The sequence below is a fragment of the Typopeltis vanoorti genome, chromosome 1 (genome assembly GCF_054136105.1).
Source record: "Typopeltis vanoorti isolate ZY-2024b chromosome 1, IOZ_Tvanoo_1.0, whole genome shotgun sequence".
NCBI classification, from domain to species: Eukaryota; Metazoa; Arthropoda; class Arachnida; order Uropygi; family Thelyphonidae; genus Typopeltis; species Typopeltis vanoorti.
Window position 1 is genome coordinate 8,969,025 of NC_143549.1, and position 15,533 is coordinate 8,984,557.

Consider the following 15,533-nt stretch of genomic DNA (forward strand, 5'->3'; position numbering starts at 1 on the left):
GCCATCAAAACAGTCCTTTTCAGGATTACAAATATTGATAGAGGGATACCTGAATGTACTGTTTCCTTTTCATCTTGAAGGCTAATTTTTAAGTTATTTTAATAACACAGAATGATATTTTCGAAGGAATAAAATATAAGAGTATTCCAGTTCCTCTGGTATTCCAGAGGAAGTGGAATACTCTTTCCAGTTCCTCTGGAATTGGAAAGAGTATTCCAGGTAAAGTATTTCACCAAAACAATAAAAAATAATAAAATAAAATCTACCCTATATATATATATATAAAATGATAAGCCTTTTATGTCATGTTTTTTGAAACGTTTTGAAACTGAGGAGCTACCCTGAGTGTCGAGTCTTCAAAATTAGAGTCATCAGAATTCAAAGAGAACCGGCCTACCAGTCCGGAACTTGGGGGGGTTGGGTGCCAGGTCCCCCCTTTTGAAGACTCGACACTCGGGGGCTACCCTAGGCGCCACGGGTCAGAACCCCCTTTCGAGTTATCAGAATTGAAGGAGAACCGGCCTATCAGTCCGAACTCGAGGGGTTGGAAGCCATAGGCGAGGAGCCCCCTTTTGAAGACTCAACACTCAGGGGTTACACTAGGCACAAGGGGTCAGAACCCCCTTTCGAGTCTTCAAAATTCGAGTGATCAGAATTAAAGGAGAACCGACCTACCAATCCAGAACTTGGGGGGGGGGGGGGTGCCGCAGGCACCAGGGCGGGAGGAACCCCCTTTTGAGTCTTCAAAATTCGACTCATCAGAATTCAAGGAGAACCAGCCTACCAGTCCGAACTCAGGTGGTTGGGTGCCGTAGGTACCAGGGCAGGGGGGAAGGCAACCCCCTTTCGAGTCTTCAAAGTTCGAGTCATCAGAATTCAAGGAGAACTGGCCTACCAGTCCCGAACATGGGGGTTGGGAATAGCCCCCCCCCAGTTAATTAATAAATGAAATATATAAATAATAACGTGAACATTTTCACCTTGCCAACACTCAACATTGATATGATATGGGTTCCAAATTTCTTGTTTCGGAGATATATATATATATATAAACTTGTTTATTTTACTCCTAATCCCAAGTAAGCAAACAATTGAGTTTGCACTTGAACGTAGTTCAAGTCTAAAGGTGGTGCAACATCAGGGCAACTCATTGTAAAGGTGGGTAAAGATCTGATCACTATTCTTAGTATTTTCCATAAATGCAAAGCACATCTCACTAAGAGATGTATACTGCAATACATTAAGGGTGGGGTAACTACCCAGACTGGTTTCAACCTTTTTTGACGTCTCCTCAGTGAGTAGCTATACCCTAAATACCAAGGTTTCAGTAATACAGAGCCTTATCAACTTTACCTATATAAGTTGCTACAAGGTATTTTTATTTTGAATAAAAATCTCTGGAGGAGATATAGATGTAAATAAGATTTTTTACCTTGAGTAATGTATATCATTAGGGTTACCAAATAATTTCATAAAAATGTTTATTTTACTCCTAATCCCAAGTAAGCAAACAATTAAGTTTGCGCCTGAACGTAGTTCAAGTCTAAAGGTGGTGCAACACCAGGGCAACTCATTGTAAAGATGGATAAAGCTCTGATCACTATTCTTATTATTTTCCATAATGTAAAGCACATCTCGCTAAGAGATGTATACTGCAATACATTATGGGTGTGGTCACTACTCAGACCGGTTTCAACCTTTTTTGAGGTCTCCTCAGTGAGTAGCTAGACCCTAAAGCTACTTGTATAGGTAAAGTTGATCCATGAAAAAAGCTAGGGAGAGCTGACTATTTCATCCACACCAGCCAGTTGGGAGGTTAACTACTTGTGTCCACCATGGAGTTCTGATGTTTCTATCCTTGCAGACAACCTCACCACATGCCTCGCTGGGTGAATCAATCAATGTTTATTTCAAAGCTTGCCAATGAATCTCCAAGGTTTGATTCCTATTCTCAAGTTCTTTCATTTTTTCTTCAATAATGTTTGTGTATTTTAGTCTACAGTTCACATCTGAGATCTGCTCAACTTTTATTCGCTTTAAAACTTTCTTACATGTTCTTCTTTTCGATATGAAATTCAATTTTATCCTGCTGAAGACTAAATGGTGATCACTTCCAATTTCAAATCCTCTGTACACTCTAGTGTCCTGCACCAGAGAAAACATCACTATCAACAATAACATAGTCAATGAGACTTTTCTTATTCCATGCCTCTTCTCTCCATGTGAATTTGTGCACATTTTTATGTTGGAACATGGTGTTAGTAATAACCAGCCCATGTCATGAGAAGAAATCCAACAGGTCTTTGCCATTATTATTAGCTTTGCTCTTTTCTCCAAATTTTCCAATGTCTATGTCTGACAATCATTTCCTACACTGCTATTTAGATCCCCAACAAGGATCAAGGACCATCTTTTCATTTTTCATTGTGTGAGTTGCTTTCTCTAAAGCCTCAAAAAATTCCTCCATTTCTACCTTAGCAGAGCCTTCTGTGGGACCATAGGAACAAAGAAGTCTCATTGTCCAGTTCCCCATTCTGATATTTGCTCACATCACTCTACTTGTTATGATCTGCCATTCAAGAAGATTAGTCTCATATTCAGTGTTGAATAATATAGCTACTCCTTTTCCTTGACTGTGATTGCCTGAATATAACATTTTGTATTTACTGCTCAGAAAGATCTCACCAGTTTTCTCTTTTTTTTGTTTCAGTCACCCCCTATTATGTTGATCTAGTACTTATCCAACTCCTCAGCTAACTCCAATTCTTTGCCATTCAGGTCTCTTATGTTGATAGTACCGATCTTGAACTCTGGTGATTTTGAGTTGGGGGGTGTTTCAGGATTTGTTCCAGTAGCTGACTTTTCCCTGTTCGCCCTGATTACCTGGCGAAAACCACAGGGGCCATGTTTAACTGAGCGACATCCCAGTCAGCATGAAATTCTGTCATGTTGTACCATCATTTATATTGTGGTGATCATCACTTTTTCTTTTAATTCCTTAGTCATATTTCTTAGAATTTTGTATGTATTTGGTCTCCTCACAGTAAAATTATTTCCAATTTTGCTATGAACTTATCCCTTGTTTCTCTATTCTTTTTTTTTTATGCTTTTTTGGCTATTGCTCTTTTGCATTCATAATTAATTTTTGCTTATAGTGATGTTATGGTTTATCCATTGTTTATATGCCTCTTTCTTATTTTTATTATTGCTTGAATGTCTTTTTACCCCACTTTCTTATTCCCTTTCTCCTCTTCCATTTACGTTTTGTTTTGAGGTATTCTGTTGCTGCATTTATCAATACATTCTTTTTAAATTATTCCATTCTATCTCTATATCATCATTTTCTTTTATTTGCTCTAGTTTTCCATTTATTCTTTGCGAATAAAGGTAGTTGATACTTTTATCATCCAAAAATTGAACTCCAAAAGTTTCCTAGAGATTTCTCTTAGCACTGATTTGGTCAATTTTAAACCATCTTTGGGATATTCTTAATTTTTCTTGTAAGAGATAATGATCAGATTCTATTTCGGCACTTCTAAATACCTAGCTGTTGGAAATTTTTCCACTTGGTTATACTATAAATTAAAGATGCCAAGAAATGATATAGTTGGTTTAACCCTTTATCCAAGTGTAAGCAAACAAAGTCTGTGCCTGAACTATTTCAGGACTGGGGCAACTCGTATATTGAAGGTGATGACTTCACATCACTTGCCTTAGCATCCGTAAGGATATGTGCTTTGTTTTATGGGATAGTAAGGCAAGTGATGTGAAGTCATCAGCTTCAATATAAGAGTTGCCCCAGTCTTGAAAACAGTTCAGGCGCAAACAAAGTTTGCGCCTGAACGCCCAAGTGAATTTATGGCAATCTTTATGCTTGAAAAAGTGTTAGTAATTTTGAAGTTATTATATGCAGAAAAATCCCTAAATCTGTATCCATTTTTATTGCATGTTGTTTCACCATTTGTCCTATATTTGTACCTGTGTAATGTTCCCTACTCTGGCATTAAAATCTCTCATTATTAATAGATAATCATTCGTGTTTATTTTATCTGTTATTTTTTTTGTAAATCTGAATAAAAAGAATCACTATCTTTCTCTCTTCCTTCCTCTGGGGCATAGGCACTAATAATAGTCAGGAAGCCACAGCTTGTTTGTAAGATTAATTCTAGAATTCTATCACTCCAGTATTTGTAATGTGTAATACATATTTTAATTAATTTGTGAATAAAAATCATACTCCTGCTTTTGATCTTTCTTCCTTTTGGATTCCACTGTAGATATAGATGTAATTATCCATTTCATCAGATCCTTTCTGTTTTTTCTTTGTTTCTGTTATTACTGTCAATTTGTTATTTCTTTCTATTATAGTTTGGTCTAGATCTTGATATTTGTGATGGAGCAACATTCCAGATATTCTTGTTTATTTTCATTTTTTTTCCCCTTTCCTTATCCTGCTCACATCCGATAACCTGTCCAAGTCATTTTCCAGAGTGAGAGTCCAGTTCTTTCTTGAGACACTGGAGTAAGAAAAGATTCAGCTGGGTTGGTTACCAGCCATCCACAGCATAGTTTGGTGGTAGGGATGCCACCTTAGGGCCTCTAAATTTGCCCTAAGTCTCTACTTTGTATCTCACTAAACTTCCCACTGGGGTTAGTACCCAATCTTCTGCTTGGTTGCTTAAACTGATTTACAAAATGATCTCAAAATAATTTATGAAATAATAATTTCAGCTAATTCTGATGGACAAAACATCAGTGGTCAACTTGATTAACTTTTTCTTATAAACATGGATTAATCCTAATTTCTATCCCCTTTCTTCTCAGTGGTATCTTCTACTAGGGTAGATATTGTATGTTGATGTGCTATATATATATTGGCAATAAAGATGCAGATTACAGTTGTCTGTTCAATATGAGAATGATATATAGAATTTTTTTTTTTTAAATTGAACTAGACTCAACAGTCATATTAACACTAAAATATATCACAAACCTACAGATATTGGTCTTAAAATTCCCATATATTCAAAACATCTACAAAGCTATCAAACACATCTTAAAATATTTAAATTACAAAATTATCTTTCCCACTAGCAGTAAGCTACTGTAGGTTCTTTATAGAGTTATTCTTGTAGATAGACTTATACATTGGCGATACATAACTGTTCATTTCAAGGAAAGACAATGTATACTATTATATTAATTAAATAACTTTTTGCCACTAGCACTAAACTACAAACTCATTAACTAAAACCATAGCAACGCAAACATATTATTATAGCATAACGTTGTATAATTTAACTATCATCCCAGCTGTAACAGTCCTTATGTTGAGTAGGATCCACCATTTTAAATCATGATTAACTGCATTTGTAATATCCTTATACCAGCCTACTTTGATCTGACAGCAAAGATAAAATATCAGGTCATCCCAAAGTGTTGTTTTTTTATACAATACTTGTTCCAACATGTCTCAGCTTGTCTAAACATGAATTTTTAAAGCTTTATAAGTATTGCTATGCTGAGGTAGCCTCATTCTAAGGAATTCCACCTTGCAAGAACATCATACACAAGTTATTGTTTAAATAACCCTTATTACTATTGGAGATCATTGAGAGCACATTAGGCACATCATGAGTTCCAAAAAAAGGCAACATTGCTGCTAACACTGTAAAAAATGTGCATGAAATATATGCGATAATGTTTTGAATATGCGAAAGTGCCAGTAATGGTTCCAAAAATTTCAACAAGGGAACTTTAGTTTGAAAGACTCCTCTCACTCTGAGCACCCTGTCTCCCTCTCGATAATGATATGCTTGAAGCCACTAGTGTAAGAAATGCCAATGCAACTGTTGAAGATTTAGCAAAAGATCTTAATTCATTGCCATTGACCATTCATTGCCATTTGCAAGAACTTGGAATAGAACTTGGAATAGTGTCTAACTCGGCAAGTGGGTTCTTCAAGAAATGATGGGCAACAATTGAGGAGAGCACATTAACATCTGTATTGCTCTTCATTCTTGAGAGGTTCAATCTCTGTTTTTGAGTCGTGTAGTCTGATGAAATGTGGATGCTTTACAAGAATTTAAGTGCTGAAAGCAGTGGGTTCATTCAGGGGGAGGACAGACTAAACCACACTTATCTTTTATATCCTTTCAAAACAAAATGAAGAAGACCTTCACTTCTTCATTTTGCTGAGTGTTTGGTGGGATATGGCTGGTATTATACACTTTGAACTCTTATCACAAAACCAAACAATTACAGCTGAGGAACTCGATCAACTGAATGAAAAACTGAAAGAAAAGGAGCGTTCTCTGGTCAATCGAAAGGGTTTGTTTTTCACCATGATAACACACGTCCTCACAGTGCAAGAATCACCTGTACCAAGATTGAGGAACTCAGCTTCCACGTCCTCTGCATTCTCTTGATCTTGCACCTTCAGACTGCCACTTATTTCAAAGTTTGCAACATTTCATTGTGATTAAGTATCACAATATGTTATATTAGAGGCACTGAAATTGAGCCTATGCAGCTTCTTTGCTTCCAAACCTCATGAATTCTATAGAAATGGCATTATAAAGCTTTCACAAAATTGGAAGAGTGTTATTGATTCAAATGAAGAATATATACTTGACTAAATTAGTATGTGATTTATCTTTTATATCCTTTCAAAACTTAATGCTAAAGACAAAATTACTTTTGGGATGACATGATACAAAAGAATGAAAAGATTAACAAAATCTCACCATTGAAATATCAACACAATGCTACACAATCAACACACAATCCTCAAACTGATAAGACTACCATTATTGATTTCCTAGATAAAACAAAAGTAAACTGCATTGCTCTAAATGCACTATAAGAACCAGCCAACATATGATAAAAACTAAAAGCCTCATCTAATTTTGTCCTTTTGGAATATAATAAGATAAATTACTCCACATGATTGCTTTCAAACCAACTTAATTCAACTTAACATTTTTTTTTAACCACATGGCAAGCTTATTGCAATTTCACTTTCTACTGGCTGATGACGATTTCTCCAAAACAGACAGTACAGTCATACCACTGAGTTGTCATATATCACTAATGAAGCCAAATTATGAATTTAAAAGATAATTCTTATCTTTTTAAATCCATAATTTTGATTTATGTCCTTTATTCTTTTCATTTATTCATGTTTCAATTCTAGCTATTTTATCTTCTTATTTACTGGCTCCATATCTTCACACCTTTTGTTTTCCAGTCTAATACTATTTTTGGCAATATTTTCAAATTCAAAACCAAATGTAGCATCATCCTTACCTTCAAAAACTGAAGTATGTTCTAACTTCTTACTTTTTCTAATATAAAAAATATTTCTAATATAATAACCTATGAGGCATATCCTACTTTTGGATATGCCTCAATAAGAGCATCTCCATCCCAATCAAATAAGCTTTATTATATCTTGTATAATTAATACTTTTTTTTTTTTTTTTTTTAGGAATCTATGTATCATCTACTACTAGTACTACTATTCCTACTTTTGCTTTGTCGTTACTGTTTACACACCACTGTAGTCAGTTTTGAGTCTCTCAACTTTTTCTTGGTTTCAGACATTACTGCAATTTTTATGTTCTTTTTCATTTAAGTTTTATCTAATTGTTCATCTTTGTGGTATATGCCTTAGACATCTCATTAACCAATGTTAATTAGATTCTCATATTTCATTTGTGTCTTTATTTTGTAACCTTATTTATATCCTTGTCGTTAACCTATAAATTCAGTCATCTTGTTTTCTTACTGCTAGGCAAGTAGTAAGCCCAGACAGAACTGCAACCAAGGCAACAGCATAACTATTTCATCATACTGGAGGAAATGCCGTGACTCTTTTGCAAGTGCCTCATTTGAGGAACCAGATGTGATATGAGAAAGTAAGGTTATCAATCAATGGGTATGTATCTGATACATCTCAATCCTATACATCCCACCTTTATATATAAAACTTATTTTTTATGACAATCTCTCCCATGTAAAATTGAAAATTTATAACATATTAAATATTCTAATGTGGATAGAATAACGATTAGATAATAAGAAAATTCAGATATAAAGATATGGTATATTTCCATGTATAAATCCCTCAATGAGTAGAGTGTTCACACACTGGACAACAAAAATCATCTACCACCTAAACCCACTCACAAACATACATGTTACATTAGGATTAAGCTTCATTCCAAAGTGGATAGAGACTTGAATATGGAAATGCTATCCACTGAGCCAATTAGGTCAGTCAGCAGTTTATTTATAAATTATAAATACTGTATTCAGGCAAGAAAATAAAGAGTAGGTTTTGGAAGTATGAATACAGAAACTTTTCAAAGTACAATATTTATCACAACAAAGATCTTAGAAACATATAGTAGTCATACCTGCAATATGTCTAAACTACCAACTGGAAAAATAGTATTTCCTGTGTCACACCCTGAGTTAAGTAAGATATCACGATCTTCACATCGTGGTGCTCCTTGACCATAATCCTTTGAAAACAATAATTTAACAATAATAAGCATAACATGTTAATGTTAAATTAATCTTAATTCATCTATTTTATATTAATTTATAATAACGAAACATAAAATATAAAACATTTATATTAATCTATGGAAGGAACTGAAATCTGGATGCAGAACATTTCACGTTAGTTTTAGTATGTAAGAGGTTAGGAAGAAGGAGAGAGAGAGAAAGAAGTTTGATGCTTTTCTGGAACTGGTACATCTTATCTGACAAATGATATGAAGGAAGAGACTGTTTCAAAGAATAAAGATGGAAAAGATGAAAGAAGAGTTGTATCTGGTAATTTTCTTTTTGTACTATCCTCAAAACTATATTATTATTATTATTACGTAACACCTCCAGGGAGTCAAAAGACTCATCAAGGAACGGCACCTACGCTACCCACCATTCGCAACTATCTTCATTATCTACTTAGAATACCCATCTTTTGACATCTGCTAGCTCAAGATTTCCTTGTCCTAAATTCAGTAACATTCAACTGCAGTATTTGCCAGTCTCCAAACTCTGAAGACCACTCCAACCTCTTCAACCTTCCAATCCACAAAGTTCAACCTTCTGCAATTCAGCTATCCAAATAGTGAAGGTATTTTCTTGGATGACCTTAACGTCTACAACTATCTCCCCTTTTCCAAAACTAAAAACTAAGCTAAATGAGATTTTGCTATATGCAATGACCTAATGCAAATCATACATTTACCTACCTGAGTTCCTGATAACTTTCACTCTCCCAATACCCTCGATCTCTTTTTAATCAGTTCTCCTTCTAGACATGCCATAGAGGTCACCCTCTCTTGGAAACTCAGATTACAATCTAGTGCAAGTCTTCTCTCCCACAGAATGCCATTCCTCAAACCATTTCCAACTTCATCCTTTGGCACTATAAAACCATCAAATGGAATAAATTCTACTCTTCCTTTCCATATTCATAAAACTATTGCTTTTGCTCAGTAGCTACTCATTTCTGCAAGTGAGTAGCAGAAATCATCCTCACCAACATGAATACCTTCATTCTCCATTTCACTCAAAATTCTCATCCATTTTTCAAACCCCGTTCAACAGAAACTGCATCATGAAAGCAGCTGAAGAATAAAAACACAGCTTATCACACATGGGTAGCTTGCATTTAGAACCCAAAATTCATACCCAACGTATGCTGAAGCATTCAATAAATACAAATCACCCATCAGTAAATCAGAATCTTACTTCATAAAGGCCTAACATCAGAAAACTCACCTCCTGTCCAATGGAAGACATGCCTTCTGATCCCTTGCTAAGATCATCAGATGCTACTTCTGCTCACTTGCACTTCCACCTTTCTCTCTCTCTCTCTCCATCCAGATGGCACCACTGTTAAAGCACCGAAAGATAAAGCTGGCCTCCTGCCATCACTTTTCCCCCAACTCCTGCACAGATGAGCAAGACAAATCACTTCCTGTCATACCAGAATCTGAGCACCATATGCCTCCTGCGGCTTTTTGGCAAAAAGAGATCAGAAAAATACCAAACAATGTGGATGATGGAATCTTCTGGTCCTGATATCTCTCCAATATGGATGCTGGAGTCTTCTGGTCCTGATATCTCTCCAACTATACTGAAATGCTGTGCTGAGACCTGTTTCTGTATCGTCTCTGCAGTCTTCTATACTCAGATGGCACATATGTCGACATGTGGTAGCAAGTATATATAAAGCTTTTCCAAAAAAGAGAAGAGATAATAGTCTATTACAATCAAACTACTGACCAATCAACAGCACTTCTGTCCACTCAAAAATAGTGAAAAAAGTCATCAAGAGTCAAATTCCAAGAAGCTCACCAGTTAATTGGCTGATATCTTAGCCTACATCAGCCATCACTCCATACAAGCAGTAGGTGCTCACTTCACTTCAACCCACAGAACATCAACCACCACTGCCCTTAATTCTGACCTCCCTACTACTCTGAACTGCTGTCCCCTAACTAAACCCTGGTTCTCCAAAAGATGTGCCAAGGTTGTACAAATGAAAAATCAGGCATACGACAACTGGCTCAAATCAAGAACCCCATCCTCCTTCAACCAATACCAAAGCCCAAAACAGATGCAAGAAAATAATCAATGCTTCTAAAACAGAATTTGAACGGGCAAAAAGCAGGAAGCTTGCAGCCTGTCCAAATGGCAGCCATGCCTTTTGGTCTCTTGCCAAGGCAATTGGTCGTAACTTTTGCCCTACACTATTCCTACCTCTATCATACCCAGATGGCTCAATTGCAATATCACCCAAAGAAAAAGCTAACCTCCTGGCTTCACACTTTGCCTCCAATGCACACATAACTGACAATGGCAAATGCCCTCCAGTCATTCCAACTGCCCAACATACAATGCCCCCTATATCCTTTTGCCAAAAAGATATCATAAACCTGTTATCTAAATTAGACACAAAAAAGTCTCCTGGCCCTGATGGCATTCCTCCAATTGTCCTGAAGGTCTGTGCACCAGAACTGACTCCTATCTTATGCCTTCTGTACACATTCTCTTACTCCACTGGTATATATCCCAAAGCCTGGAAACTGGACTATATTCAACCCATTCCTTAAAAGGGTGACAAATCACTGTCATCTAACTACTGTCCTATCTCACTCACTTCAGTCCTATTTAGATTGATGGAGAAAACCATAAACTCTCAACTCCTAATCTACCTTGAAGGTACCCAGCTATTCAGCGACCACCAGTACAGATTCCGCCAAAGCCGATCAACAGGAGATCTACTCTCACACATCACTGGACAAATGCCATGAAGAAATTCGTTGAATCCTAAGTAGTTGCCCTTGATATCGGTAAAGCCTTTGACTGGGTCTGGCACAAAAGCTTACTAAGCAAACTTCTATCATTTGGACTATCTCAGGACTTCTGCAGAAGGATTGCCAGCTTCCTGTCTGGACAAACACTATGTGTGATGGTAGACGGTTCCCTATCCTCTCACCATCCAACTAATGCTGGGGTCCCACAAGGTTCAGTTCTCTCACTGACCTTCTATATATCAATGACCTACTTCAGTTGACCTCTAACCCAAAACACAGCTTTGCAAATGACAACGCATTACACTCCTCCCTTTCAATTGACAAATCTTACTCTACACAACTCACTTCAACCCACAGAACATCAACCACCACTGCCCTTAATTCTAACCTCCAAGCCATCCTCCAATGGGGCTCAGATAACCTTGTCAACTTCAACGCTAGTAAAACCCAGTTCTGTCTTATTTTTCACAAAAAAAAGAACCATTTTCCCCCAGCATTGTTTTTGATAACGCTCAAATTTCCAGACAAGATGAGCTCGGAATCACTGACATCAAGCCTCTCCTGGCATAAACACATCACAGCCATTGCATCCTCAGCTTTCAAAAAACTAGGTTTTTCTCTTTTGCTGAAGACACTACTTCACCTCTAAACAGCTGTTAACATTATACAAATCACAAATCTGTCCAGCTATCGAATACTACTCTCACGTTTGGAGTGGGGGCTCCTAAAAGCTCTTTCAAAATGCTTGACTCAATACAGAGGAGAGCAATTAGACTAATAAATGACCCATCTTTCACCAACTTGCTCCCCTCACTTTCACATAGACCCTTAGTCTCTGCGATTTGTATATTCTATAAATATTTCCATGGGAAATGTTCATTCTGAAACAGCATCAATAATTCTCCCACTCTGTACTAAGTCCATTGGAACACATACAGCTGCCGCCCAACATCCTTTCACAATACACCTTGAAACCCACAGAACAAGTTTCTTTTCCTCCTCCTCCTCCATCCCTGCTACTGCAGTACTGTGGAACAGTCTTCCCCCTGATGTATTTCCCAAGGAATACAACATACAGGCTTTTAACACCCCAACCGGCCAGGACATATATATACGTCCAGATAAATCTGGATACAATTCTGTAACACCTATCAAATAACATGGATAAGAAGTGCAAGTTGGTCTCACTATTTCATCCACCTCAGCTGGTAGGGAGGTTAAATCAAATGTAAACAAGTTTCTCCTTTCCCAACCTAATAGCCATATATGGTACTAATGTACTACAGGTTGACCAGCCAACCTCTCATACATGAGCCCAACATAAAAAAAAAAAAGTGCTGTGGATTTGAGGTGAGAAAGAATGACTGGAACATTTTAACCATGCCTTACTTAGAAGACAATTTTTACCCTAAACCTCTAAAGGAATCAGTTATAGTCATCTATTCATATGGATCACTGAATAAAAATCAAGAATTTACATTTTAAGTGACATATTGAAATCACTTATTAAATCTTTTAACATCACAGGCTTCAACTTTGTCAACACCTTCAGCTGTTAGTTGAAGGTGTTGCATGCCTTGCAATTTTCATTTATTTGTTAGCATCAATTTATTTACTTTTCTTGTGACAGTTTTTCAGCATTTTGGACAACTTGGTTATCTATTTATATATATTTTTGATGCTATTAAGCCCTGATGAAGCCATTATGTGCATGAAACTAGTAGGTATAAGTTTCAAATTGTAACAACTGATTAAATTTCCTTGTTATTATTGTAAGTATTAACTCATATCCTCAACATGTATCCTCAAAGGGTACATGTTGAGGGTGTACAGCAGTGGTTGCCAAAGTGGTCGATATAGACCCCCAGGGGTCAATATAACATTGTTAGGGGTCGATAGAAAAATATAAGACATCATTGTATGGGTAATATTTAATTCGGTTAACTTGGATTACCTCCATCCTGAATGACAACGCAATTAAGAGTGAATCGTGGGAACAGTGACATGAATAGGGCTTGTAAGATGGAGCAAGGTCATGAAAATAGTTACGGAGGCCAATCAAGTAGGCCAAAATGACGTATTTACCGATAAACGGATGTCTGTGGTTCCTGCCCGGCTGGCGCGTACATGGTTGAAGCTGGTTTCAGTCATGTTAATTCCATTTTAACAAAACAAAGAAATAAGCTACATATAGAATTCCGTGGCGATTTAAGGCTGAAACTTACTAATTTTGAACTCAACATTTCTAATCTTGTCAAGAGTCACAAAGCACACCCATCACATTGACAACGTTAGTAAATTGTATACTAAGTTAATAAAAGTCTTATTTTCATTATTTAAATAAAGGGGATATTAAATCCCACATTATTTCAAAGCCGAATAAGAAACCCAAAGATTGGAATCAAAGAGTTTCATGCCGAATCTGGGATTTAATATCCCCTTCATTTAAATAATGTTACATTGCCGAAGTGAAGCCCATTGGCTCTTTTATTTAAGTCTTATTTTCATATATATAAGGAAGATTGTATTATTGTTATTTTGTTATCTAAATTAAATTTTATATTTTACATATTATTTATCCCTCCTATCAAATATGTAATGTTAAGAAGGACGTCAAAAACGTATCCCTTTGACGTTAAGCCAATCTAATAATATATATACTATATTATACATACAATAAACAGAGTGTCCTTTGTAGGCAGTTATGTCTCAGAATATGTCCAAAATAGCTGACTTTTCTCTTTTTAATTTCTTTCATCAGGCTTCTGTTTACGCCTACCATCTCTAGTACCTCTTCATTTGTCTTTTTGTCATTCTATGATATCTTCATAATTCTTCGCAGCATCCACATTTCAAAGACCTCCAGTTTTTTCACACTCAGATTGGAGAGTGTCCATGTCTCTACTCCATATAATAATGTAGACCATATGCAACATTTGGAGATTCTTAGTGTTGTTTTCAGATTAAATTCTCTAGATCAGGGATTCTCAACCTATGGTATGCATACCACTGGTGGTACGTGAACCACTGCTGGGTGGTATGAAAACAGATTTACTTACTAGTACATCTAATATCTTGAATTAAATATAGTGGTATTTAATTATTTCAAAAAGACTTTTCTCTTTTTAATTTCTTTCATCAGGCTTCTGTTTACGCCTACCATCTCTAGTACCTCTTCATTTGTCTTTTTGTCATTCTATGATATCTTCATAATTCTTCGCAGCATCCACATTTCAAAGACCTCCAGTTTTTTCACACTCAGATTGGAGAGTGTCCATGTCTCTACTCCATATAATAATGTAGACCATATGCAACATTTGGAGATTCTTAGTGTTGTTTTCAGATTAAATTCTCTAGATCAGGGATTCTCAACCTATGGTATGCATACCACTGGTGGTACGTGAACCACTGCTGGGTGGTATGAAAACAGATTTACTTACTAGTACATCTAATATCTTGAATTAAATATAGTGGTATGCCACTGGAAAAGGTTGAGAACCCCTGCTCTAGATGCTAGTAGATTTTTCATACTGTTGAAAGTTGACCTTGCAATTTCAATCCTTTTTCTAATTTCATCTTCTGTCCTGCCATTCTCCGTGATCAAGTGTCCGAGGTATATGTACATTTGCACCTGTTCTAATTTATTGCCTTTTATATTGATGCATATTTTTGGTATTTCCTTTTCTCTTGAAATTATCATGATTTTTGTCTTTTTAAAGTTGAAATTGAGGCCATACTGTTCGCTGTACTTGAGGGTTTCATCTATAAGAGTTTTGAGGTCATTTTTATTTTCAGCTAGAAGAACAGTGTCATCTGCATATCTTAGGTTATTAATATTTCTGCCCCCTACAGTGATTCCTTTGAGGTTACTAATTTTATTAAATATTTCTTCTGTGTACAGGTTAAAGAGAATCAGAGAAAAGACACAGCCTTGTCTCACACCTTTCTGAACTGGGAATTATTCTGAGGTTTCTCTATTTATTCTCAAAGATGCAGTCTGTTCCCAGTAAAGATTAGTTAATAGCCTAATGTCTTTTCCATCCATGCCTATTTTTTAAAGGATTTCAATTAATTGTTCATGTTGGACAATGTCGAATGCCTTTTTGTAATCTATGATGCAGAGGTACACATCTTTTTGTTTTTCTAGATATCTTTCTATGATGGTTCTGACGTTGAAAATACCTTCTCTTGTAC

General features: G+C 36.2%; 1 protein-coding gene across 3 annotated transcripts in view; it reads right to left on the reverse strand.

Annotated features, from left to right (window-relative positions):
• LOC150109768 (integrin beta-PS-like) overlaps positions 1-15,533 on the reverse strand; it is a 392,096-nt gene that overhangs the window by 283,057 nt on the left and 93,506 nt on the right. For all 3 annotated transcript variants that reach the window (XM_090396604.1, XM_090396612.1, XM_090396593.1), the window contains exon 4: positions 8,421-8,528. In XM_090396604.1, coding sequence (XP_090252730.1) covers positions 8,421-8,528 — 108 coding nt within the window. The remainder of the gene's footprint in view (positions 1-8,420; positions 8,529-15,533) is intronic.